This window comes from Aspergillus versicolor (assembly GCF_001890125.1).
Source record: "Aspergillus versicolor CBS 583.65 unplaced genomic scaffold ASPVEscaffold_3, whole genome shotgun sequence".
Lineage (NCBI taxonomy): Eukaryota > Fungi > Ascomycota > Eurotiomycetes > Eurotiales > Aspergillaceae > Aspergillus > Aspergillus versicolor.
In genome coordinates, this window is record NW_024467526.1 from 2285264 (window position 1) to 2311258 (window position 25995).

The 25995-nt window shown below is 51.4% G+C and overlaps 10 protein-coding genes across 10 annotated transcripts; 5 read left to right on the plus strand and 5 right to left on the minus strand.

Moving 5' to 3' along the window:
• Positions 1–1406: 1406 nt before the first annotated feature.
• Positions 1407–5249, plus strand: pmcB (putative calcium-translocating P-type ATPase(PMCA-type); the record flags this gene model as incomplete). The annotated part of the gene is made up of 4 exons (XM_040814504.1): positions 1407–2267; positions 2390–2820; positions 2877–3019; positions 3082–5249. The coding sequence occupies 4 exons, from the start codon at positions 1407–1409 to the stop codon at positions 5247–5249; spliced, it is 3603 nt and encodes a 1200-aa protein (XP_040666198.1).
• Positions 5250–5968: 719 nt separating this feature from the next.
• Positions 5969–6662, plus strand: ASPVEDRAFT_128107 (actin-related protein 2/3 complex subunit 5 family protein; the record flags this gene model as incomplete). Its single annotated transcript, XM_040806517.1, has 2 exons — positions 5969–6327; positions 6440–6662. The coding sequence occupies 2 exons, from the start codon at positions 5969–5971 to the stop codon at positions 6660–6662; spliced, it is 582 nt and encodes a 193-aa protein (XP_040666199.1).
• A 105-nt stretch (positions 6663–6767) lies between these two features.
• ASPVEDRAFT_128309 (uncharacterized protein) lies at positions 6768–7932 on the minus strand (the record flags this gene model as incomplete). The annotated part of the gene is made up of 2 exons (XM_040806534.1): positions 6768–7652; positions 7714–7932. 2 exons carry the CDS (start codon positions 7930–7932, stop codon positions 6768–6770), a joined length of 1104 nt encoding a protein of 367 aa, XP_040666200.1.
• A 297-nt stretch (positions 7933–8229) lies between these two features.
• On the plus strand, positions 8230–10204 carry ASPVEDRAFT_128226 (putative dynactin Arp1 p62 subunit RO2; the record flags this gene model as incomplete). Its single annotated transcript, XM_040806525.1, has 2 exons — positions 8230–8570; positions 8620–10204. The coding sequence occupies 2 exons, from the start codon at positions 8230–8232 to the stop codon at positions 10202–10204; spliced, it is 1926 nt and encodes a 641-aa protein (XP_040666201.1).
• A 473-nt stretch (positions 10205–10677) lies between these two features.
• ASPVEDRAFT_126451 (40S ribosomal protein eS7) lies at positions 10678–11670 on the minus strand (the record flags this gene model as incomplete). Its single annotated transcript, XM_040806371.1, has 3 exons — positions 10678–11047; positions 11172–11254; positions 11515–11670. 3 exons carry the CDS (start codon positions 11668–11670, stop codon positions 10678–10680), a joined length of 609 nt encoding a protein of 202 aa, XP_040666202.1.
• A 364-nt stretch (positions 11671–12034) lies between these two features.
• Positions 12035–13487, minus strand: ASPVEDRAFT_567911 (Rab family GTPase). The gene is made up of 4 exons (XM_040815253.1): positions 13045–13487; positions 12866–12929; positions 12263–12778; positions 12035–12229 (listed from the first exon to the last, which is right to left on the minus strand). The coding sequence occupies exons 1-4, from the start codon at positions 13126–13128 to the stop codon at positions 12147–12149; spliced, it is 747 nt and encodes a 248-aa protein (XP_040666203.1). The 5' UTR covers positions 13129–13487; the 3' UTR covers positions 12035–12146.
• Positions 13488–17819: 4332 nt separating this feature from the next.
• ASPVEDRAFT_27167 (uncharacterized protein) lies at positions 17820–18380 on the plus strand (the record flags this gene model as incomplete). The annotated part of the gene is made up of 1 exon (XM_040809986.1): positions 17820–18380. One exon carries the CDS (start codon positions 17820–17822, stop codon positions 18378–18380), a length of 561 nt encoding a protein of 186 aa, XP_040666204.1.
• Positions 18381–18475: 95 nt separating this feature from the next.
• On the plus strand, positions 18476–19160 carry ASPVEDRAFT_567379 (uncharacterized protein). Its single transcript, XM_040815245.1, has 2 exons — positions 18476–18672; positions 18733–19160. Exons 1-2 carry the CDS (start codon positions 18570–18572, stop codon positions 18957–18959), a joined length of 330 nt encoding a protein of 109 aa, XP_040666205.1. The 5' UTR covers positions 18476–18569; the 3' UTR covers positions 18960–19160.
• A 1449-nt stretch (positions 19161–20609) lies between these two features.
• Positions 20610–21577, minus strand: ASPVEDRAFT_568114 (uncharacterized protein). Its single transcript, XM_040815259.1, has 2 exons — positions 21135–21577; positions 20610–21061 (listed from the first exon to the last, which is right to left on the minus strand). The coding sequence occupies exons 1-2, from the start codon at positions 21241–21243 to the stop codon at positions 20703–20705; spliced, it is 468 nt and encodes a 155-aa protein (XP_040666206.1). The 5' UTR covers positions 21244–21577; the 3' UTR covers positions 20610–20702.
• A 2303-nt stretch (positions 21578–23880) lies between these two features.
• Positions 23881–25690, minus strand: ASPVEDRAFT_82013 (putative acetate kinase; the record flags this gene model as incomplete). Its single annotated transcript, XM_040817121.1, has 6 exons — positions 23881–23928; positions 23986–24366; positions 24459–24531; positions 24667–24729; positions 24932–25246; positions 25311–25690. 6 exons carry the CDS (start codon positions 25688–25690, stop codon positions 23881–23883), a joined length of 1260 nt encoding a protein of 419 aa, XP_040666207.1.
• Positions 25691–25995: the final 305 nt, after the last annotated feature.

Genomic DNA, 25995 nt, shown 5'->3' on the forward strand with positions numbered 1-25995 from the left:
CAGCGTCAGCTTACACCTTCGTATAGCTCCATGAGCCTCGTAACTCGTATACGACTCAGTTCGTGAATAATTACTGTCAGCAGCACATAGCTTACCTTGTCACTTCCATCGTCGTTTGCAGTGCCCAATACGAAGGAGGCTGCAACGATGATGCCTACGCCCATGAAGAGAAAGTCCGAGAAGGAATCTGACAAGCTCACAAATTTGCCCAAATTTGCCCAGAGTTTCGCCGGTGTCTACGCACGTTTAACCTTGTTCTTATTTAGCAAAATCATATGCTCATCCCATTGTGCTCCGCCTCGTCAGTGTAAGTTGTCGGTGAACCGTGAAAGAGTCACAACTAGGCAGCGCACCCACGCACGAGGCAGATTTCCATTTGATTGGCATTTGATTCACATGGAAACAGCGCGTTTGCAAGTCTCCGAAGTCCAAAGGCAAAAACGACGCAGCTGCCTTTGGGCTGTTGGAAGCTCAACAGATCGCATCAGCCACAATCGTGGCGGTGCACGATGATGATGGCGATTTGCGCCACATTTTTAGTCTGCGCTGTTGAGATCCCAAGAGTGGCTGTGGAGATGAAGAGCGAAGCCAAGTGAAGATCAACATTTGTGAAGCCACATTCATAAAGAGGGTTTAATTTGCTTTTCATGGTCTTGAAGCCGACCCGAGAGTGCATAATTGCCGACATCGACATCACCTGTGAAGCTGCAGGGTGTCGAGGCGCAGCAGTGGCCAATTATCCAGCCATCCAACCATTGTCGGCGTCAACTCTAACAGCACTTGAGTTTCGGCTGTGAAAAACGTCATCGTTGCAGTTTCATTGGTCTACTTCGTTTGCCGCATCGATGGAAATCCCTTGCTCTTTCCCAGTGCGAAACTGCGAAGCGCCAGCATGCGGACAGACCAGGATCACCTGTGTCGCAGTCAGGCTTGGTTCACTCCATGAAGCAGGATTTTAATATAGTCAGCGCTTAGAAACCCCAACAAAGAGTATTCTTCCAACCCCTTGTTTAAAGAAAGGTTGTGGTGGTTGGTGTGCTTTGTTGAGCCGGGCGGGATAAAAGGAGAGACCCTGTGTAGTCTATATATGATCCCAGGATGGAATGGAATCTCGATAATGAGAATACGAAGACCCTGAATGCCAAGGACCACACTTAAATGGGAGACTCATTCTTCAAGCAGCAAATGAATAAATATTTGTGAAAAAAAAGGAATTATTCTATTCGTCCGTGGCTTGGTCTGCCTCGTCTTGGGTGCGTTGCACTGCCTCACTCTCCCCTTTGCTCCACAAGCTCAACTCCTTTAATATAAGAGAAGGCCCGAGGACAGCTCTTTCTGCGTCTGATGGCATATTTGATAAAGTATTATCCATAAATTTTCAATACGAGACGGGTTGTCCATCACTTATGGCAAGCCCTAACGACGAGTCCTCTGCGGACTCATCACACCCGCAACTCACTCCACAGATCGCAATCCATACAGACGATCAAAACACACCATTCTCACCGGGGCAGACAGAATCACATCCTACAACCCTGATGCCATCTGCAGGCCGGTTGACAGTCAACCATGACCCACCACGCACATCGCATTCGCTCGACGGCGACACTCTTCGCACCCGTGCGGATTCGACCGTCTCTAATGCAGAGACAATCGCCAACTCAGAAGCGCCATCGAAGACAGTAGAGGGCCCGCCCAAAGGCACATCCAACGCAGCCAACCTCTCAGAGATCGACGACGTCCCGCTATCCGAAGCTCTCAACCCAGATCCTCAACAGGCCCAAGATTTCGAGGTGCAGGACAACCGGTTCCCTTTCTCGCCAGGCCAGCTGAACAAGATGCTCAACCCCAAGTCGTTGGCTGCTTATCATGCCTTGGGAGGGTTAGCAGGCCTAGGAAAGGCTCTGCGAACGGACCTCAAGTCCGGGTTATCCAGCGACGAAACAAGATTACATGGTAATCTCGTGTATGTCCCGGAGACATCGTCGTATGAATTACTCAATGAGACTACTGCCAACTCAAACGGCACAGAAGGTGCAGACTCACAGTTTCACGACCGGATACGCATCTTCAGCCAGAACCGGCTACCGGCGAGGAAGACAACGGGGTTTCTGAAGTTGTTGTGGATGGCATACAACGATAAGATCATCATTCTGTTGACGATCGCCGCGGTTATCTCTCTTTCCCTGGGCATCTACCAGACTATCGATGAAGGGCATGGTGTCGATTGGGTTGAGGGTGTTGCTATCGTTGTTGCCATCGCTATTGTTACTATCGTGACGGCGTTGAATGACTGGCAGAAGGAGCGTCAGTTCGCAAAGTTGAACAAGAGGGTAAGTTTCCTTCTCTTCCTTTTTTGATTAACTGCTTCTAACCTGAAAACCCACAGAATAATGACCGCGAGGTGAAAGCTATCCGCTCTGGCAAAGAGATGATGATTTCCATCTTCGACATCACCGTCGGTGACATCCTCCTTGTTGAACCTGGCGACTCGGTCCCTGCAGACGGCGTCCTCATCTCCGGCCACGGAATCAAATGTGATGAGTCCTCAGCGACCGGTGAATCCGACCAAATGAAGAAGACAGACGGGTTCGAAGTATCCCGGCAGATTGCCGACGGCACTGCCACCAAGAAGCTCGACCCTTTCATGATTTCCGGCAGCAAAATCCTAGAAGGCGTTGGTACATATCTGGTCACCAGCGTTGGGAAATACTCCAGCTATGGTCGGATTTTGATGTCGCTGCAAGAATCGAACGACCCTACTCCGCTCCAAGTCAAGCTGGGTCGACTGGCGAACTGGATTGGGTGGTTGGGATCAAGGTAAGCCTCTTTCTCTAGCTGCATATTCCTGTCTTTAGTTGCTAACGATTGTCCAGTGCTGCTATTATTCTCTTTTTCGCTCTGCTCATTCGCTTTCTCGCCAACCTTGGGGACAACCCTGCTAGCTCGGCTGCCAAGGGCCAGCAGTTTGTTGACATTCTCATCGTAGCTGTCACTGTCATTGTTGTTGCGATTCCTGGTGAGTACTATACCCTGTTTTGAAACCTGTTTATATGACCATGTCCTAACCTCCACCTATAGAGGGCCTTCCGCTGGCCGTGACATTGGCTCTCGCCTTCGCCACAACACGAATGGTCAAAGAAAACAACCTGGTCCGTGTTCTAAGAGCATGCGAAACGATGGGCAACGCAACAGTAATCTGTTCTGATAAGACAGGCACGTTGACCCAGAATAAGATGACTGTGGTTGCCGGTACTTTGGGCTCGAAAGGCTTCCAGCACAACCTCGGAGACGAGTTTGCTTCCACCTCTGCTATGGAAGTTTTCAAGGCTTGCCCCCAGGATGCGCGGGACCTTCTTGTCAAAAGCATTGCTCTCAACTCGACCGCATTCGAAGAAGAAAAGGACGGCTCGCGAGAGTTCGTTGGAAGCAAGACTGAAGTGGCTCTTCTGCAACTGGCACGCGACTATCTTGGGATGGACGTTACCACTGAGCGTGCCTCTTCCTCGATTGTTCAATTGATCCCCTTTGACTCTGCTCGGAAGTGCATGGGTGTTGTCTACCGAGTCTCTGATGGCCAATATCGCCTCCTTGTCAAGGGAGCCGCTGAGATCATGGTCGACAAATGTTCGACCCAAGTGAATACCGATGCGGCTAAGCTGATTGTTGAGCCAGCAACCTTCCAGGACAAGAAGCAAGCCTTTGACACGATAGACTCATACGCAAAGAAGTCTCTGCGTACGATTGGTCTGGTATACAAGGACTTCTCTGCCCATTCCTGGCCTCCAGTTGAGGTTGCTGCTGTTCAGGATGACCCCGACTCCGCCGACTTCGACAGCATTTTCCACGGCATGACGTGGCTTGGTGTGATGGGCATCCAAGATCCCCTGCGCCCCGAGGTTCCGGCTGCTATCAAACGGTGTCACGATGCTGGCGTTCAGGTGAAGATGGTCACAGGCGACAATGTCAACACTGCTACTGCCATTGCTGAGTCTTGTGGCGTCAAAACAAAAGACGGCATTGTCATGGAGGGACCCAAGTTCCGTCAGCTCTCCGAGGAAGAAATGGATAAGATTCTACCTGATCTTCAGGTTCTGGCACGCTCCTCTCCCGAAGATAAGCGCATCCTGGTTGCTCGGCTGAAGAAGCTGGGCGAAACCGTCGCAGTGACAGGAGATGGAACCAACGACGGACCAGCCTTGAAGACTGCGGATGTGGGATTCTCCATGGGAATTGCTGGCACCGAGGTCGCAAAGGAGGCCAGTTCGATTATTCTTCTCGACGACAACTTCAGGTCGATCGTGACAGCCATCTCCTGGGGCCGTGCCGTCAATGACGCTGTTGCGAAGTTCCTCCAGTTCCAGATCACCGTCAACATCACTGCCGTCATTCTTACCTTTGTCTCGTCTCTTTACAACTCGGATAACGAGAGTGTCCTCAGCGCCGTCCAGCTTCTCTGGGTGAACCTGATCATGGACACCTTCGCTGCCCTTGCCCTTGCAACCGATGCACCGACCGAGAAGATCCTCGACCGAAAGCCCGTCCCTAAGCATGCGTCTCTCTTCACTGTGACCATGTGGAAGATGATCCTTGGCCAGGCCATCTACCAACTCGCCATTACATTTATGCTCTACTTCGCCGGCAACAACATTCTCTCCGACTACCTCGACTCTGATCCTGACATCCGCCACAGCCAGCTCGACACCATCGTCTTCAACACCTTCGTCTGGATGCAGATCTTCAACGAGTTCAATAACCGCCGCCTCGACAACAAACTTAACATCTTCGAAGGCATGCTCCGCAACTACTGGTTCATCGGAATTAATTGTATTATGGTCGGCGGCCAAGTTATGATCATTTATGTTGGCGGCCAGGCCTTCAACGTCCGGCGGATTACCTCCGTACAATGGGGAATTTGCGTCGCCTGCGCAATTGGCTGCCTTCCCTGGGCTGTTGTTCTTCGCTGTATCCCTGATGGGCCGGTCGGCATCATCATCGACGCCGTGACTGCCTCCATCAGCTTCGTGATAAAGCCTATTGGTCGTGGCTTTTCTGCAATTGCAAGACCGATCAAGCGAGTGATGCGCAGACGCCAGAACAAGGGAAGCGACAACCCCGCAGACAGCGACAGCAGCGACGATGCGAAATCTTTGAATGACCTGAGTGAACAGCGCGTTCCTGACGAGGAGCAACAACGCACCGTGCCTCAATTTACATTTACAACCCCTGATGATACATCTGGAAGATAATACCCACTTATACGGATTTGTACCAACATACCATATACGTCAATCTGCAACTGGAGAGTTATTCTTGGCGTTTTTGTTTCAACAGCATTGCATGAATCTATTATCTGCGTGGATACACTGGCTAAACTACGGGTGCATTAGGGTCGGGACTTTCTGTTATTTTGCATAGCGTTGGGTTCTTTTTCTTACAGGATATTTGTAGACTAGACATGTACATTAGAGTTACCAAATATGAGTCATACAGATAATTCAACGGATCTACTGAATACTTCTATTGTACCTGGATGATGCTATACAGCCTCAGGCGACAAGGCACCAACCGTAACTCTCCAGCTGGAGAACTGCTCAATTGACCCCATTCAGCTGCCAATTGCATGAAAATTATGATTATTTGTGCTCTTGAATTTGGAGTGCACACATATAAAGTAGACTCCTGCCGTGCCGAGTGATTTTGCATAGAAAGCCAGCTGTCATAATCTGGTTGCCTTTCCCCGCGTGGGTAACTGAGCCTCTCCGTCTCTTTAGTTGATGACGACCCAACTTCTCCCTCACACTCATCTCCAAGCTCCACCACCACAACACCAACCCACGCTCTCAATTCCTCTCCCTAACTCAACAAACTCTCAAACCCCGCTCCGGACATTTACCCACCTCAAGTCTGTTTCAACCTCCCAACAGACCAACCCAAACCATCGATTCGAGCCAACCTTCCAGTCAAAATGTCCGCTATAAACTACCGCACCATAAACATCGACACCCTCGACCCGGACTCGCCCCAGAACTTCCCCCTGGAATCGCTCCTGCCCGGTACGCTCCCTGCGCCCTCGAACTCCGGCGCCGCTGCACAAAACGCCCAGCAAGTTCGGCAGCTGCTGCGCTCGGGCGACCCCGCGGCGGCGCTCATCCATGTCCTCGACACCGCTCCGCTGGGTGGCGACGACAGCGCAAAGCAGGTGCACCTGGCTACGGTGATTGATGTGCTGCAGGGGATTAGACAGGCTGATATGGGCCGTGTGCTGGCTGGAGTGCTGGAGGGGCCTGGCGGTGTTGAGAGGGGAGATTGCTTGATGAAGTATTTGTATGTCCCCCGCCAACCCCCCCTTTTTTGTCAATCTTATCGGTGAAGAAGATATACTACCTATGTTTGGATTTTTGGATTGGATTGCTAATGGGTTGGTCGTTTGCTACAGGTATAAGGGTATGGCCGCCGGGGGACCGGGTAGCGGTGCACAGAGTCCGCGGAAGTCGGTCTCGCCGCAGAGCACGGGGTTTTCGCAGGTCCAGGCGAGGAATCTAGGTGAAGGAGGTGGCGGACAGCAAATGAGTGTGCTTTTGAACTGGCATGAGAAGCTGGTTGAGTTGACGGGGACGGGGTCAATTGTGCGTGTCATGACGGACCGGAGGACTGTCTAATCTTCGATCCCGCGCTGTCTGTGTCTTTCGTTGCCTTGCCTTACAATTCTGCTGTCTATTTTGTTTTGTTCTCTTGATATTGTACAGGAGCTATAGGGTTCTGGATTACGGCCTGAAATCACCACCACCCAAAATATCCTTGAGATTCATATCCCCACTGCCCCTCGTCAGCGGCTGGGCCTGTCCTTCTCCTTCCTTCCACCCAATCATATAAATCAACCGGAAAGTCGCAGGGATCCCGCGGCTCCCCTCTTCCATATGCAGCTGGCGATAGATCGCCTCGTTAGCCAACAAAACATCTCTTGAGATCGGCCCTTGCTCCCGCTGTACAATCGCATTGTTCTCCCCCATCGCTTGCAAGTCTCCCATCAACGCAAAGGTGTCCGGGTACTCCACCACAATGTCCTCCACATCAACAGTAAGCATCTTAAATCCCGCCTTCGTCAATAACCCGCCCACATCTCGTACATCTGCAAGCGGGGAGACGTGGGGCGAGACACCGCCCCTCCGCTCAAGATCAGCAAGCTGCAATGAGGTCCGTAGCTCAAAGAGCGTATCACCACCAAACATCGTAGCTATGAATGGGCAGTCGGGCTTCAGGACCGAGTTTACTTGGGCGAGGAGGGACGGGAGGTCGTTTATCCAGTGCATTGAGAGCGAGGAAAGGACGGCATCGAAGGTTTCGGGTTCGTAGGGGAGGGTTTCGAGGTCTGGGATTACTTTGCGCGTAATAGGGAGGAGCTTGTTGAAGGGGAGATCGGCGTCGCGGTGAAGTAAGGCCAGGGAGGTGTCGATGCAGGTGAGGTTGTCTATTCGGTCTGCGAGCGTCGTTGTATCTCCTCCCGATGAGATTGTTGCACCCTCTGGGGTTATGGTTGTTGCCGCGTCTGGTGAAGCGTCTAGGTTTGGGATTGGGGTGGTTAGAGCGCGCGCGATGTTGCAGCTGTTTGCGCCAAGGTCGAGAACATTGGGGAAAGTTCGTTTTATATCCTGTTTATTCCGTCAGTCCTCTTGGTGTAGTGTAAATGAAATGGATGCTGTTAAGGCGTACCAAAAGGCGTTCACATAGCCGCATGGCGACCTCATCCTTTAGGTAGTCGACCTTTCGGCTCTCTTCGACATTCTGCGCCGCACGGTCTTTCTGGAGATGTTTTGTCTTGCGGTTGAAGATTTCTAGTGTTGGATTGCCGGGGGTTTGGCTCGCATAGGTGCGATGCAAGGACGTCCATGAGGACCGGAATACGGGGCGAAGGTGGCGGAGGGATTGCATTTTGATAACAAAGGACTCATATGCCGCAAGTGATCAAGATGATTTAAGACAACTCTTTGGCCAGGCGCTGGGTGGTTAGATGGCCATGTTGGAGGGTTGTGGATTGTGACGTCGGGGAAGGAAATAATCTTCCGTCGATAAGAACCTCCAGCTTAGTTTCCAGCAACCAACGCCGCCTCCACGTCAACAACGCAAGAGATAGCCTCCACCCCGCGATTGGGCAGCCCTGGCTGGTGCATGTAAGTTATCAGCTTTTGTCAACTGCTCTACAATATTTGTTAACTCCAATCCAGCATCATGTCGCGCCCTTTCCCCTATACCTACATCTCCTGCCCGTGTGCGGAAACCCCCGTGCCCGACCCGTCCAGGAAACGGAGATCAAGAGAATCGCCGATGAAAGCCAGTCCTCAGAAGCCGCGCCCAGAGCCCCAATTCGACGAGGAGGAAGACGAACAAACTTTCGACCCGCGAGATCCACGGTCAAACTTCTCGTTATACCCCCCGGAGGAGCTCCTCTACTGCGAAGACTGCCACCAGATCAAGTGCTCGCGATGCATTACGGAGGAGATACTATGCTGGTATTGCCCGAGCTGTTTGTTTGAGACCCCGAGTAGCCTGGTTCGACACGAGGGAAATCGGTACGTCTGTCCAGCTATGGTTCGAACGTTGGGGCTAACTTGTTATTAGATGTGGACGGAATTGCTTCAACTGCCCGAGTTGTACCGCGCCGCTCGCTGTTACGGCGCTCGAGGATGGTTCGTCAGGAGACCAGGCAGGACCCTGGGTATTGTCCTGTAACTATTGCATGTGGACGACGTTGGATATTGGGATTAAGTTCGACAAGCCGACCAACATCCGCGCCCAGCTAACAAAAATGACTACTGAACCGTCCACAACGGCGGCTTCTCGAACGCGGGGTTCCAGGGCCTTTAGCGACCTCAAATCGCCATTGTCAATGTACTCTTCTATCGATGACCAGCTCCCACCTGTCGGAGAGAGAAGGCCCGGTGAGGAACCACCTACAGAAACCAGCACTCATGCCCCGCGCACTCGCGATGCACAGTTCGCTGCTCTTAAGGCCTTCTACAAGGACCAGATATCATCCACAACCACCTCCGGTGTTGATCCGGGAGATTTTGCCGGTCAATTCTCTTCGCCAAATACCCTTCAACGCATCATGTCAATCTACACACAATCTCGCTTATCGTCACTCTACGGCAACTCTAACAAGAAATCCCGCGCCAAACCGCCGGTGATGAGAGAGGCCCTGACAGAAAGCGAAGGCCTCTTCATACCCCCACCAGATTCTGAAACGGCCATCATAAAGCGCATGGCCGCCGACGGCTGCGGCTGGGAGGGTCTCGCCTCTATCGAACAGCGCGCCTCCCAAGCGCCCAGCGCCCGTTTCGTCGAGGATCTCCTCCCTCTCCCTACTCTGCTTCGCACGAAACGTTCCAAACGTTGCAAATCATGCAAGCATATCCTCGTCAAGCCCGAGTTCAAGCCGCAATCTGTTCGATACCGCATCAAACTCATTGCTATCAGTTACATCCCACTGCCGACATTACGACCTTTAGTTCTCCCCCCTACATCCTCACAACCGCAACCCCAACAACAGCCTAATCTCGACGCCCTTGTCCCTCAAAAGCCCATTCAGCTCTTACTCACATTAAAAAACCACATGTTCGACCCTATCCGCATCACACTCGCCACGCCATCTGTTACACCAGGTCGTGTCGCGTCCAAGGTCACAATCCTCTGTCCTCAATTCGATATCGGGGCCAATAAGGACGCCTGGAGCGAGGCACTCGAAACAGCGTCTACCTCGTCCCGCACGTCGAACTATGAAAAGGTTGCTGAGGCGGGAAAGGTTTGGGAAAAGGGTAGGAACTGGACAACGGTGGTGCTAGAGGTTGTACCGGGAAGCCTACCTGGCGGGAAACTCTCGACAATAATGTCTTCCGCATCTCTCGCGAGTGGCCGTAACAATGACAGTAGCGATGACGATGATAGCGACGACAATGGAACCGGAGGAGGGCTGTCAGGGAATCTCGACTGGAGCGGCCAGGGAACAGACCCCTCTCAGCAGATCCAACCCGATGAGGATGTTCTTGAAATCCCGGTCTTCGTACGCATGGAATGGGACTCGGATAGTCAGATTGAGTCAGAAGAAGGAGGCAAGGATTCGTTGGGTGCCGTTGGAGCCGGGGGTGTGAGAAGGGAATTGGCTTATTGGATGGTTTTGGGAGTTGGAAGGATTGCGCCTTCGTAGATGCAATCCAGATGCAGGGAGAATCCCGTGGTGTAATTAGACAGCGGTGGTGGAAGTCTTGTATCTTGATGTCATATACCCTATCTATAGCCCGTTGCAGCATATTTCGACTCTACTATGTAGTAAGCACTACAATGGTACTTGTTGCCAGTACGTACGTACCCACTCTCATCTACAGTTACAAACTTAATGGAAGAGTGAAATGAAATTTGGGTAATTTTTTTATCTTTCAACCACGCCGAACAAAAGAGAACAGCCCGGGCCAAAACAGATCATGAGTGTAATTATCACATCACATTTCTTCTTTCCCCATCCTTCCAGCTTCCCACGCGCTGAGTGCAAGAAAGGAGCAGAAGAACAAATGCATGAGCGAGACTAATCTATCCCTAAGTCCCTCATAATTCCCTACTCAACTCCATCTTCACTCAGCACGTCCCATTATGCAACTAAACACACAAAGGGGGTTGAGAAGCTTAGAATTCGCTAGCGGCAGCACCCTGAGGAAACTCGAAAACAACAGCACGACCAGTCAAACGACGGTAGACCTCGCCGTAGGCGTCAAGGCGGTGGTCAACGCCGCCGCGCTCCTTCTCGTCGAGGATGATCTTGAGCGTCTTGCTGCCGTCCTCCTTGGTGCGGGTACGCTTGCCGACGATCTCAACGGGGTAGACGAGGTCGTCAAGGATAGCATCGTGGACGGCCGTCAGGGTGCGGGAACGGGGGCGCTTCTGCTTCTGGTTGGTGCGGGAGTTGACGGAGCGCTTGGGCTTAGGAAGGATGCGGCGCTGAGCAACGAAGAGGACGTGGCGGTCGGAGAACTTCTTCTCAAGCTCGCGGGTCAGGCTATTGGAGTTGTTAGTCTGGTTCTTTTTCTATGGACCTTTGTGTGTGGTTGTGGTGTGCAATGGATAGCGGTTGGTGCAGACTGGAGTTGTTTGAATGTGTTTTTGGGAGATGGAGAGCATACCGCTGCTGGATCTTGTGGAAGCTCTGGAGGAGAGGAACGGGGACGAAGACAATGACAGCCTTCTTGCCGTGGCCGACTTCGACCTATTTTTGACAGATGTTAGAAACCCATATGAAGAAACTTTTAAGCCAACTGTAAAATCCAAATCAAATATCTCTAGAGACCATTGCAAAATAACAATGACTCCATTCCTCTCTCAATTGACCGATGCCGATATGTTTTTTTGACCACACTTTTTTTTTCCCATCTTGATATCTCCTTCTCATCCGCACTCAAATTCCCACAAAAGATATCCGCAAAATCCAAATCCAACCCGAAATAAAAGAGAAAAAAATCCGCTTACCTCACGAGCAGACACGAACTGAAGGGGCCGGAGAGTGGCCTTCAGGTCCTGTGTGTTGCTCTCCAAGTCGTAAAGAGCACCCGCGATCGCGGTCTCCAGCTCGGAGGGGTTCTGCCTCGATGGCGAGTTGACGGCGATCTTGTTGATGGCAGCCATTTTGGAAGGGAGTGTAGTGCAGACAGGGAGATCTGACTGTGCTGCTGCTGGGGGTGCTGCCCTTTGAATGTGGTTGCTGGCGGGTTGGTCGACGGAGAGCAATTCAAATTGCGACTTGTGAGGGCGGAGTTTGGCTGCTGTGGGATCGGAGGCTCGGCCTCGCTTAGCTGGGGTCTGTCCATTTCGGGTTAGTTTGTCATGTGACCAACGGCGCCCTCTATACAAACTGGAGCCATCACTCATCTGTTCCATATTCTTAGCGCTCGGAAAATTGATCAATTGGAGTTAAATGTTGTAACGAATGTCTATGTACGAATATATCCATACATTGCTACTAATAGCGAGGTCGCTGAGCCAGCACAGGAAAAGTCAGAACACCACGATAGAACACAAAACACGGAGATCACTCTGTAAACCGGGCGAACTGAACAGACATGGTATCTGTAAGAGAAAAAAAAAGAATTAATAACACAATATTAACAAGCGCATCCTTCCTTCGCCGTCGCAGCACCGCGATCCCCCAGATTCACCCTTGAGTCTTCGCCTGGTCGGCCGCCACCTCCAAGAGTGGTCTGCCCGGTGCCAGCGCCACCGCCTCGTCCACTCTTCAAACTACTCTCTGGGATGGCGTTGGCTATCGCAGTAAAGACGTCCACCACATTCAGCCCTGTCTTCGCACTAGTCTCGAAGAACAAGAGACTCTCCTCTTCCGCATATGTGTTGGCTTCCCGCGTAGAGACCTTACGAGCATCTCCAGGTGTATTGTCCTCCTGGTCTTCTTGGTTCTCACCGGCCTCGCCATCACCCTCCGCAGGCGATTCGTGTTCGGTGTCGGCCTGGGTCTCGCCGCCGTCATTCGTTAAATCCAGCTTGTTGCCTACCAAAGCGATCACAATTCCGGGGCTAGCTTGTCGCTGGAGCTCCGCCACCCAGTGCTTGGCCTTGGTTAGAGAGGAGGGTTTGGTGACATCGTAGACTACCAATGCCGCCTGGGCGTTACGGTAGTACATCGGGGCCAGTGAGGCAAAGCGCTCCTGGCCAGCGGTATCCCAGATCTCAAACTTGATTGTTCTGGTCGGGAGAGAGCATTTCTGGGTCAGAAAGGCAGCTGATATGGTCAGCCTCACTCTAGCAGCTGTGACGGGGGGGAACAGCAATCGTCATCGCCGTCTCGCGTGTTTCCCCGGTCGCTTACCTCCAATCGTGGGCTCCTTGTTCTCTTGAAAGTCATTGTTCACGAATCGCAGCACCAGTGAGGACTATGGACAACAAATCGTAAAATTAGCCATGGCCACCTTTGGTTACCCTTGTACAACGAGGGAACCGGAACCCGAGCGCAGACACCACGCCAAATGGCGGGTAACAACAACGTACCTTTCCTACAGCGGCCTCCCCCAAAAGTACCAGTTTGACGCTACTGCTCGGCTTCGGGGCATTTGCGGGTGATGATTCAGACATGGCTAAAGCGCCCAACGGGTAGACAGGCTATAAACGATCAGGTCGTCTTGCAGATAGCGCCGGCAGCAATAGTCGATTTATCGATTGTAGACGGTGATTGTCGAACTGCAGGAAGCGTGCACAGAGCACTCCGAGTAGCCTAAGCGCAGAAAAGAAAATATTAAAGGTCAGAACCACTCAGAAACAGACGGCCGCCTGTGTTCGCTTTGAAGCAGGGGCTGTTTGACAGGCAGCAGGCGAATGGGAAGATGCAGAGCACACTCACCAGTACGGGAAAGAAAGAGCGGTGGACAGATACTCTACGTCGCTCTCCAAATCTAGATGCCTTTCAATGTAGATCTAGGAAAGGTCGCAGAATTAGTTAGTTCTTAGACACCAAGTTTCGTCAGAGAGTCGGTCGATGCGATGCACCGGCACCAGTCGCAACCGTCGTAATGAGGCGGAGACGTGAGCAGCTTCTTGCGCTAGTCTGTTCTCGGACTAGTGTCGTCAGGCAGTCACGGGAAGTCACGGGGATCTGGATGTCTACTCTATTTTGCGATTCTTGGGGTCAAACAACCAAGAAACGCTGGCATTAAATAACTGTACCTTGGTTTCAGGATCTTGGCCCATTGTGTTTGCTCGTGGGCGATAATTCTATTGACCAGATGCAGGCTCATCTCACAGCTGCAGAACATAACAACAAAAGTTCAGTCTCCGTGTAGTTCACGGCCCGGTTTTAAGACTCCAACGCAGCACAAGCGTACGAAGAAAAAAAAACACTCGAGACGCAGGAGCTTTCTCGATGAATGTAGGATTGGAGGAAAGCTTGAGGCGCCCGCTTTAACCTTTGACTAGACGGCCCAATGGAAAGCATTGGCGATTGACACCCAATGTAGTCTAGTTTGATTGGGCGGATTTCAATCTGGCCGGCACTCAAGCGCCTTTGGGTACAAGTCACGATAGTGCAGGCTGCTGCCCCATGCGTAGCCCGCATAGACGAATGGATGTACATCTAAACGTGCATCGACACGCAGCCGGAGGAAATGACGTGCCAGAGAAATACGGCGAGACCTCTTGAATAAGCCTGGTGGTTACATACGCAGGCTCGCACGGCGTGGGACTCTGCAGCCCTGATAGCTGCCCAAAAAAAGAACCCCTTGCACAACAGAATGTCGGGTTCTTGACCAGGGCCGACAAGATACTAAGGCACTGTTAGCTTCAATCTATTAGCAGTCTTGGACAAATCAAAAGGACCTGCATCTGTAAATCCCGGCTAACAATCAACACTGGAGCAATATCATCGGCGGTGTAGTTTGCGTTGGAAGCCAGCGCTGATATGTTTGGTCAGAAGGCTGTTTTGTTCTGTTGCCCAATATTTATGAACCAAGAAAAGTGGGCTTGCCAACACCTGCTTTGCATTCTCAGGGAATCTCAGAATAGTGTACAGAAATTGCGACAAAAGTACCACTCTTGCAAACAAAGGAATTCTAAGCCAATCGAGTAAAATCAAACCTCAGCTCGAAAAGAAAAAGAAAAAAAGATGAAAAAAAATCGGCCGCGAGGCCACAAATCTAATCTGTCTTGGTATCACAACCCATGCATCCCAGAATTTCAAACCCATTCCTGTCTATCCCAAACGCCAGTACAAAAGGAAGAACGATGGAAAACCCCAAATATCAAAATCCAGAAAGCATCGCAGCACTTTTGGTGTCAAACTGATCATGGCCTCAGCTAGTTCGTGTCGGTGAAGGTATTAAACGTAGTAGTAAAAGTAATAGGAAAACGGCTCGAAATATCGGTCGAATAGTAAAGAAAAAGGTCACGGTCGTGTCGATCGAGGGTAGAACGTAGAATCTCCACTTGGAGAAAGAAATGGCGGTATTAAAGGAATCTATGGAGTCCAAAACGAATAGCGGCCGACGATGAGCGAGGTAGTGTTACAAGGGACTGAAAAGCAAGGTTAGCGATGAAACGAAGGTACCGCTATCGCAGCGGCGAGGGGACTTACAAAATAAAGATCGACTTCATAACAGACACGTCAAACTCCAGAGGCCAAGGCGCCGTTGAACGAATCCACAAACGATTTTTGGCAGGAAAATGGAAAAAAAAAAAAAAAAAAAAAAAAAAACGATAAAAAATCACCATAGCATGTGGTTGGCACATGCTTCGGAAGCTCAAGCGTTTATTTCGGCGGTGGTGGAGGAGCGCCGGGCTTCTTGACTCCTGTTGTGTCGTAGGCTCCCCGTCCCATGTTGCAAGCTGAAAGGTCTCGAAGAATCATGTTGCGTTCTGCGCGCACAGCCATGGTCAGCCTAAGTCGATTTCCAATTGATAGAAAACAGCCAGGGGGGTGGGTAGTGGAGGGTACGCTGTGTTTAAATACCACCCAGCTGAACATAGGGAATGACTCACGCTTTAAAATAATGACAGAATGTATCTCACTCAGCTTTAATAAATATTCCACAAAACGCAATTCAGCCGGTGGCTGTGGACTCGTCTGCGTTGGACAACGGAGCGGATGGGCCGACTAGTAAGGTACCAAGATTCCAAGAAATGTTGCAGGTGAGATCCAATCCTTTAAACTGTCCACAACCCCAAATCTAAGGCAGGGTGACGCAGTGACGAAGCAGACCGAGCAGGTAGTAGGGCAGGAATGCGACGCTAAAGTACCGCAAGCTCAACAATAGATAACAACGAGCGCCGCGGCGGGTATAATCAGAGGACCAGTCCGTCTGAAGTAGAGGGTTTTCCGGCTTGTTGGTTTCGCAGTGCTGGAAACGACGGCTGCTTGTAGATTGGTATTTCGAGAGGACGGCGGTTCTGTTGAGTATAGAAAGCGGCGAAGGGGGTACAAATATAGTATTTGCGGGAGATGCGATTTGCGAATGGGTCTAAACGCAGCAAGGAGGATGGAAGGGAGAGAGTGCCACGGAAGTGGTCCGGCTGGTCCGGCGAGAAGGAAACAATCCTGCAAGAGATAACAGGATTCAAGGGAGGAAGTCGGTCACGTAATTAGAGGGTCACGTAATTAGAGGGCCTGAGGACGAGAGGTATGGCGGAGAGTTGTAGAAGGAGGGAGAAGGACAGGGTGAGGTTACGTCCGTTAAGGAATGGATGGTTGAGGAATTTCAAGAAGCCAGATGAGTAGAAGGGGGATCACAGCATTGATATATAACCAGGGTCTTCAGAATTCAAGTAATTTAACAAAAAATAAGGACCAGGAAAAAAAAAAGCAAGGCTTGAACTTACAAGTACAAAAAACACAGGGGAAAAAAATAAATACCAAAAGGGGAAAAATGGAATATTATTCGGAGCTCTAAGAATAATATATGAATCGTCATAAATATTACATGGAGCAGAGCTAAAATGCCCCCAAGTCAGATTCAATACAGGTAATAAAACCCCCCAAAAAAAAAAAAAAAAAAAAAAAGGGCAAATAAAAAAATCAATTCTTGGAAGCTCTGCGGCTCTCCCGTCCCGGTGGTCAGGTACAGCGACGCGAAGCTGTGGGTGCCAGCGATCCATCAACTTTGGCTTGCCCCTTTCTTTCTTTGCCGTTCTTGGGGGGTTCTATCCCCCAACGCTCGGCGCTACGGGGTCCCATTCCTGCCACACCTCCCCCTTCGGGCAACCCTCGCTTGATCCTTTGTCTCATCGTATCATCGCGCTATCTCTCAACACCATCGCAGTGGTCAGATCGCAAGCTGAACGTTGGATTCGTTGGGGCCACCCTTGCTCGTCGTATTTCCGTCGGGGCTGTGACAATTATTCCAGAGCGCTCGTAAAAGAAGCTGAAAGAGTCAGGCTGTCCAAGCCGTCTCTTGAGTGAGAAAACGGGAGGACTTCGGAGGACTTTGATTGCTTCCCAAAAATAAAACTGCGATGAATAATACGGGAACAGGGGGGCCAATGGCCATGACGGCGTCAGGCCCCAGCCACCATCTTTCACAGACAAACTTGAAACTGATCTGGAAAAGAAGGAAAGAAAGGAAGCAAATTAGAGTGGAGAGACAGGTAAATCAGAGCCAGGAACCGATTCTTCGGGGCAGGCGGACAGGTTTGATGCAGCAGAGAGGGCCGCGGATGGATCCGAATCCAGTCTCCATCACCCACCGGACCCGCCAGGGCTTGTCTGGATCAGTGGATGTAATCTATTTCTCGCGTGGTGACGAGTGGTGACTTCAGATGACCCAGTGGTCCCAGACTCAGGGGCACTAGCAGACTAGCAGTCAAAGACAGGCAGGAGCAGAGAGAGATCTCTCAGCGAAAAAAGAGCCCTATATCGTGCCCTTCTTTCATCGCCTTCCAACCAGATGTGCAAACGTCAATCATTCTGTCCCGAATTTTCAGGACTGGGCTCTCATTGGTGGTGGCCGGTGCAAATTCGCGCCAACTGCCGTCAATAATGCCAATGGTTGGATATTGAGGGCCGAGGTTCTCAGAAAGGCTCTGCGCCTGGAGCCCACGGGTTGAACAGGGAATATACCCCGGCTCGGCTGGAAGCAGCAAATCGTATCATTTTTGAGCAGTCACCCTGGCTAAGCCTGGAGTTGAATGCAGGCGACCTCGCCCGGCCCTCCCGCCGAGGAGCTTCGATACATAGCTTCCAGAATATGCCTCTTGAGCTGATCTGTGATATTACGGCCTTAAGGGTGTGCAACTGCAACGCTGTACGTATGTCCAGTCACCACCGTCGAAGGGCGGCAACGATGGAGCCAATCCAGGCGCTTGTCTGGGCTTCCTGGGCGTGTCCATCCGCCGTCGGACATCGGTCTATCGGCCCATCCCCATGCTGCACCCGCGGGAGTTTGGAGGGTAGCGCCGCCCTAGTGCGAAAGACCATCGCCAGCCAGATCACTTTCTTTCAAGTCGATTCTTTCATGGGCGGGAAGGCGCGAATCTTGCTGGACTTCCTAAAAGTTGATTCATGTCAGGCGGGTCTGTTGCCAGGTGTGGGCTGGCTGATGGGTATCCATCAGCAGAAAGTACGGGAACAGGCCGAAAAGAAAGCATCCATCACAGATGCCCTGGGTCTGACAGGGTTTCCTCTGTTTTCCCTGGCTGTTTGCACTCACTTTTTGACTTTGTTTCCGGCGCTCGTTGCTTTTTCGCGCGACGGTCACGGGGGAAACCCGCCTGGCCAAAAGGGGCCTGGAAAGTCGCCGTTAGTCATCGTCACATCGTCGATAGTGCGTGATTTGGGACGGAGGATATCCAGCAGCACCCACACTTTTCCGCGTTCCCCCCGTCCCAAGTTACAAGCCCCGTAATCCGTACGCCCGTATCGACGCTGTACCACCATCGAATCTTCTTCGCCGATTCCATCATTCTAGCGTTTTTCCCAACTCGCTCTCTGCCCCCACAACGGGCGCCCAGCCCGCTGGCCGGCGTCCAGGGCTTCAGGCTGTTGGCTGGCAGGCTGCATTTCCGTTCGTCCCACAAATCCACTGCGTTCTGGAATGCCCTTTCCCTTCTGTATTACTCCGTGGGCTCAGGTCGCTTGTGGTGCGCCGATGACAACCCCAAATCGGCCATCAAGCCTCAATGCAGCTGCAAAGCTAGGTGAAATTTCTCCTAATTAAGTTATTGAGTTAAATTGGCTTACTCAGTGTAAATGACTAGGCGACCAGGGAAAGATCCCCTCTCCGACTTCACTTCGCAGCGAGTGGATCACAACCGGCGGAGAACGGCGTCTAAAGCAACCACGAAGGATCAACTTCCTGGCTCGATTGGATTTGATCCTAGCAAGAGCCACGCGGGTTGCGGGCCCGCGGTCCATCTTCGGCTCCTCCAAGCCCCAGGTTACGCCTGTCGAGTGTCGACGTGAAGGACATGTGTCTGGACTTTAAACTTTTTTATTGGCTCTAGTCTAATCCCTCGTGTCTGTTCAACTTTCTTCCACTCTTATAGTGGCAAGGGTATGGGGTTTAGATTTGACTCCGCGTAAGCCTGTTTCAGGTGCCGTTGTTGAATCCAGCGTCACGAGTCTGGGTGTCCCCCGGAGTTTTAATTCCGCAGGACCTGGTGAATGCGCGGTTGATCCTCGGTGCTTGACGAAAATCTATCGGTACTTTATCACGATTGCGAGTAACAACCACGGCTGAGCCAAAACCACAATACGATGGCTGGCGTCCCAAGCGGGGCTCATGCGAGATTACCGTTAAATCGCGGCCCGATATTAAGTTGGTGACGAAGCCGTCAGCCTACCCTACATAAGCACATCGTGGGAAATCTCTCTCAGGTGAGAAGTTATGGCAATTTTAAAGAACTCTCGACCTCACTGGGCTACAATCACTGGCATGAAACCTCTTCTTCCTCCAGGAATACCGAATACCAACGAACTCTCAAGCATCGCAGGGGAGCACATCAGGTGCAGCTGTTCCTGCATTGGCGCATGCATTAAGTGGACCATGTGCAGGAAAAAAGTGCCTTTTGAGGGACTTGAAAGGTCGATCATCGACCCTCCTGCAGCCCAGCGGGTCTCCAGCTCAGCCAGCTTCCAGAACGGTTCTGGAATCTGGAGGCCCAGGCGATTCAGTTGATATCTGTACTGTTACCTCCCTCGGTCCTGACACTCTCTCATGGTTCACAGCGCGGACCGTTGGACTACTTGATGATCTCGCCGTTCACCTTCTTTCTTGAAGCCTAAAGATACGACTGAGAGGAGACGCCGGAGGTTCACGCTTGACATTATTGGAAAGGATCCGGTTTCTCCACAGTTAATGAGCTCCCCTTCAAAAGCACCAATCATTTCCGGCCCACATCCTCATCGATGTGCTGTGTCATGATTTGAAAAACACACCAAGACTGTTTTGGAGATAGCGTCATTCCTGCGAGGGAAAGGTGAATCCAACGAGTACTCCAGAGCCAGCGGAGGACTATCCGGTTACCAATACAGCTAGAATCACACTAGAAACAAAAGAACGACTTTCCACGTCCAGAAGTCGAACCGTTGGGCCCAATTTCTCATGTTTTCATCAAGGTTGGCAGGGAGACAATCCCGCGTTCCACCAACACCATTCCTGGTCTAGCACCCTGCAGGATGATCGCCTCCTTGTGCGCAAATGTCGATTGACTGGGAGATCTTCATCTCTGGGCCTCAATACTAATGATTAATGGGTGTCCTGTATTTTCCGAGAAAGGAAAGACGATCGCCCACGGGGGATCTCCTTCCCTTGATAAGAATAATATGGGAGAGAGAACCCCAGCCAACATTTCCAATTTCCAAGTGACGAAAAAGAACCTCGTAGTGGCAAATAGACAATACAATCTCCAAGAGGAAAGAAGTGGCTTTCAGGACAGAGACAAGTCAAAGGCTCCTGGCACACTCAGTCATAGCTAATAATTGCGGTTTTTGCACCCAACACAACTCACCTCCTGATTCAGTACCTTTCCGCTCCCTTTCATCCATGACTCGCTTGGCAGCAGCTGGTTTCGGCTGCATACATAAATTTCAAATCAAACGGTGTTTGAGATCCGAGACCAGGCACTCAACTTGGGGAGAAGAGTCATGGATCTATACCCTGGGCCTCGCATCATCGCATGGCAACAGGGGTTCTGTCGCGTCTGGGGAGAATCATGTACGAGCCTATTCAAGAGAGGCCCGAGCCACACATTGGATCCAGCCCTGAGGAATGGGCCCTGTTCGTCCTACGGGTGATGTGCAAAGGTGCATGTCTGATTTGCGTGCATGCAGGCTGCAGATTCCAAGCAGGCCCGATCTCCCGATCCGCCAGGGGACCAAGCGGAGGCTGAAGGGTCTGATCACCTTGTCGCAGTTGACGGAAGAATGCGCGGCTGCGAACACGCCTTGCAGAATTATTGGGATGAGAATGAGATATGCGATCAATGCAGGGGGGGAGATGGCTGAACTTTGATAGCTCCATCTCATTGAGGAAATGTCCGCTGTAAGTTCGTTCTGTGTGGAGGCGGGATTCATCACATTTTCTGACTGAATATATCACAATTAGCCAGAGGCACACGACTGAGGGAGATATTTTTTGGTATATATGCTAAAAAATCACCTATCACAATAATGATTGCAGAGCAGAAAACCCCTTCACGATCCAATCTCCGCTTCGGTGCCCCCGGTGGGTTCGACGTAACCGGGACCATGGGTAATTGCCGAACCATAGAGAACTTGGAGAACCTGGAAGCTCGTAAACCCTGCTCCCCGTCGACAGCTGTCACAGCCGAATCGATATGACATCTTGCAGTCGCCGGACTCGCTCCGTCCCGTTGATGACGAGCGAGCTGGACACCTCCGAACGAGTCAAGATCTCAATGAATCTGGGTTGAAATCCAATTCGCGCTGTCACGGCTGCCACGTCTCACTTTTTCTTTTTCCCATTACGTCCCATGTGATTTCCGTGAAGGAAAAGGAAATATTCATGGCCGGTGATGTATTTATCCTTCTCAGTTTATTTTCCGATCCTGGTAATTTGTTCGGGGAAAGCAAACCGCGGACACTCCCACGCTCCCACGCTTGCGCCCGATATTCTGGGACCTGTCAGACTTTTGGATAATCCGATATAGCCGCACAATAAGCGACCTAAGATACCAAGTTGATAGATATGTGGATGTAATGGATGAGAGATACTACTGCCTCAAAGATCTCTTCCAGGCTCCGCTACGAAACTATATTTTTTCCAAATGACCAACACTACCTACCAACTCCGGAGTACAGGTCGATTCGCGGAGGCCTTGATGAATAAGACATAATTCCCACACAATACCCCGGCTCTGGAAGGTACTTTGCGTCAATCGCGACCCATCTCAGGATTGTATTCGTGCCGAGTCGAATCACTGGCGTGTCAATCAGAGAAGCACCACACTGCAGGCCCAATTTTCCAGCTCCTGTATCACCGGGGTATCTCTGGAGGCCTCGTCAACCACGTCGCATCAGCGGTGGCCAGCTCATTAGACATGGTCTTACAATACGGGCTTCCGGCCGAAACGCTTCACTATTGGCATTCGCTATCCGCACCAGAAACTCCTCTGGCACTGGCAGGGTTTCGGTAAGCGCGTATACGGAGGAAATGTTTGTCTGACTGCGAGTTTCCCGGGACGGAAAACGCAAGAAAAAGCAAGAGCGACAGCAGCTGAAACTATGACTGGGAGATTTGCGATGTCTCGGTGTCATGCAAGAAGGAAAGACTGATTCGTGATCAATCAAAGGTTCAGGACGCCCTGAAACTTGTGCACGTTGGACTCTGCCCTCAGACGGACAACCGCGTGTTGATCGCATACTCTGTGTCGGCCGCCAGGCAACCTCGCCACGCGCTGAAGAGCCCACCGAGGTATCAGCTTCTCGTCAGCCGGCGCTCTCAGCCAGAATGCCGTGAAATGGTAATACGTGCTGCGGTAATTACTTAGCACGTCCCATGAATTAGGTAACTCATGATAATCGTGCATAAGGCCCCTGATCCTCCAAATCCTGCGGCAGTTCTGTTGGGTTTCTTTTTTTCTTTTTTCCTCAGCCCTTTCCTGCTCGGCCCCTGACGCAAACGCGAAAATTACGCGGTCGATACATCACTGGCTTACCCTGTGCCGGAATCCTCACGTAACGTCCACGGTACTTTTGTCGAATGAGTACCTTGGTCGCAGCTTCACTCGCTTCGGCCCGCGTCCACTGGATTGCTCTGGGCGGAAATCCTCCTCCAGCCGTCCAAAGGTTCGTCACTTCATATTATTGAGTTTATTTCCACATATATATGTCTGAGTCGTTTCAGACGTCCAATTGCTCCCTTTATTCTTGTGTCTCAGTCCCAAATTCAAGTTGTGGCTTGCATGGGAGGCCAGGTCTCATCTTGACAGTCTCCAAAGGCCAAACAGACAAAGAGAGGCCCGCGTCGGTGGCGCTGTGGCGAAATCCTGGTTCTCCATTCATTTGGTATCTGTGACGGGAGGATACTTCATTCCTATCTCGGGCGGACTTCCGCGTACCTTACAGACGGAGCTATGCATATCCGCCGATCGTCTCCTGGACAGTGGCGGGGAGTGGGAACTGGACAATCGGCCGCGGGTCTGTGATGGCTGATCCAATCTGTTTGCCAGGTGGTATCCAGTCCTCCAGTCGGCAGTTCCACTGCGCGAGCTGCAAACTCCAGCCCGCAGCCCGGTCCAGGTTCCAGCAGGCCGGGAAGGTTTTACTTGGCTAAGGAATAGACACGGCTGCCCGTTCGCTTCCCCCCGGCTCGAGAACCGGGAATGGCCTCCGGGTATTTTGATACTCGCTACGTACTTCCTACCGCGTATACTACGACCCGGCCGAACGGACAGAGCGCTGCGCCATTTCTAGTTTGTTTGCTTAATCGCTTAATCGTCACGGGGCCGGCCGGGTCGTTGAGAGGCAGGTCATTTCGCAAAGTACGTGGATGAGAAGCCCATGTGTTTGCTTTAATTTTATCTCTTTGTCAGTTTTGTCGGCGGTTGTCGGGCTCCTGTTCCGTTTGAAGGATGAGAGTGGGGAATGGATAGGTATCAACCTGATAGGTTCGTGAGTTTCTTTGTTTTGGATAGATAGATGTGCTTGCGGTTGAAGCTGTGCTTGTGTTGATGGCTGCGGGTGTTTTTTATATATTATTGTGTGTTTGGGGTGTTGGAGATGTCAAGTCTGGGCCGGCCGGTATGGTTCGCCTTCAATATATTGATGGCAGTAACAATACGTGTCAAACCTGCCTTTTGAACACCGATGTCGACATCTCGAGTTACCGGGGGTCCTTTGCTTATCGGAAAAGTTGATTGACTAATTAGTTATCTGATGCCAGCTCAACCACCAAGACCTTGCGTCTGGATGCAGCTATACGCCATCTCGAACTGTAAGGGTCAGCAACGTGCGTTAACTTCCAAAGAACCACCAGGAGCTGCACTCACTTGCTCATCAGTCTGGCAGATCAACACCCGCTTCGCATCCGGTTTCCCACGAGCGGTGATATCCACCACCGTTTCGTTCTCCCCCGGACCTTGTTCATTAGCCGCAGAATCAATCGAGAATCCCAGACTGCGGCATTTCTCAACAATAGTCTTCCTCAGCAGCGCACTCTTCTCCCCGATTCCTCCGGCGAAGACAATCCCGTCAACCTGTCCGTCGAGCTTGACGTAGTAGTTCCCAACAAACCCCACGATGCGATCAACAAGAATGTCAAATGCCAGCTTATGCTCCTCGCTCGGCGGGTTCTCGACGCCTATCTGCGAAAAGTCCGTCGTGCCGGTCAGAGCCTTCCATCCAGATTTCTTGTTCAAGATCTCCTCTGCCTGTTATGTAGGTCGAATTGTTTCCGCCTTATTAGCTCCACTGCAATCTAGCATCTATATCCACCGCAAGTCCGAGTAAGGTGCTTACTTACAGTGCTGATGTGCATCTCCTTGGTACTCGCAGGGCTGAGCTTCCCCGCCTCACTGGTATAGTGGAACACGAGCCTGAAGAATCGCAAAAACCGGGAATGAGCCTTCTAAACCCGGAGCAAGGGGGCGCACGGACAAACAAAAAAAGCAAAACGATCCATGGCCCAGATTATGGAGTTCACCACTATATCGGGAAAAGGAGGGACTCACGATGGGTCAATATCGCCGCTGCGAGTGGCGCCTGGTAATCCGGCTAGGGGTGTCAATCCCATCCTGGATTTGGGTAAAGTTAGTCTTCTTTTCCCGCATTGAGACTGGCCGGCTTCCCTCCCCGGGGACTCGGAGACGCGCAAAGCAAGGGATAGATGGGGATGTAGTGGGGGCTGGAGGGGAGAGGGAGGACTGAGGACCGAGGAGAAGGCGCGAAAGTTTTCTGAGATGGTATGCATGTATGGACGGAGGGGTCTGTGCGTACGAAGTATCAACCGATCGGCCGTCCTTGATCGCGCATATCGAAGCGCCACTCCCTGCATGCAGGGCGATCAGATTGCTCTTTTCGACTGGTTTGTCCAGGAACCCAGCGACGGAGCGCAGGATGAACGAGTAGCTTATCCCGTGGAACCCGTACTTCCGCAACTTGTTCGATTTGGCCACTTTCTGGTCAATTGGGTATGTTTTCACGTAAGGGGGCAGGGTTTTGTGGAAGGAAGAGTCGAAGAACGTGATGCTTTGGACGTCGGGCAGCTCTTTTCTGCACAGCCGAACGATCTCGAGCGCGGAGAAGTTGTGCCTGCGCTGGGTTAGAGAAGCTCTATATCCGTAGGTATTAGGGAGTTGGGAGTTGGGAGACATACAGAGGTGCTAGATCTTCGAGCTTCTCGAGCTGGTGATACGTCTCCTCGGTAATTATAGTCGCAGACTCAAAGTCCCCGCCGTGCACAACGCGATGACAGATATATGCGAGATCATCGCTGCTCGCGACATCCGATAGATCGGGGTCTGTAAAGCAGCGCTTCAAGAGCAGTTTGAACGCATCCTGCGGATTACTGACCTCCTCCTTCAGCTCCTCTTTGCGCTGCTTCTCGCCGAGCGTATACTTCAATGTTGCCGGGGGCGCGGTGATACCCGAGACCTGCGCATTCGCAATAGCTCTAGGGTTCTTCTCGTATGTGTAGAAGGTGATTTTAACGGACGATGATCCCGCGTTGACCGAGAGGATTGATTTTCCCGGCATTGTGAGTAGTGTTAATGGGCAGTCTCAATTGAGCATTGTATGTTGTATGTGAGAGGTTGCGAAGGGAAGGTCGTTGTAAAGTGGGCTGATTACATTATATTTGCACGACCTCATACCTTTTTGTTTGTTCAAGCTCCCCAATAACCTGCTTCTGACGTTCTCCATTCCCAGTACTTCACACTACTGCCTGGTGCTGGTGGTTGGCAGAGCTGTTGCAGTGAGTTCACTGTGACGTAGTGGTGGCCGAGCCGAGCTTACCGAATATTCATACTAGTATACTTCCTGTCCACCACATCTCAACAGAA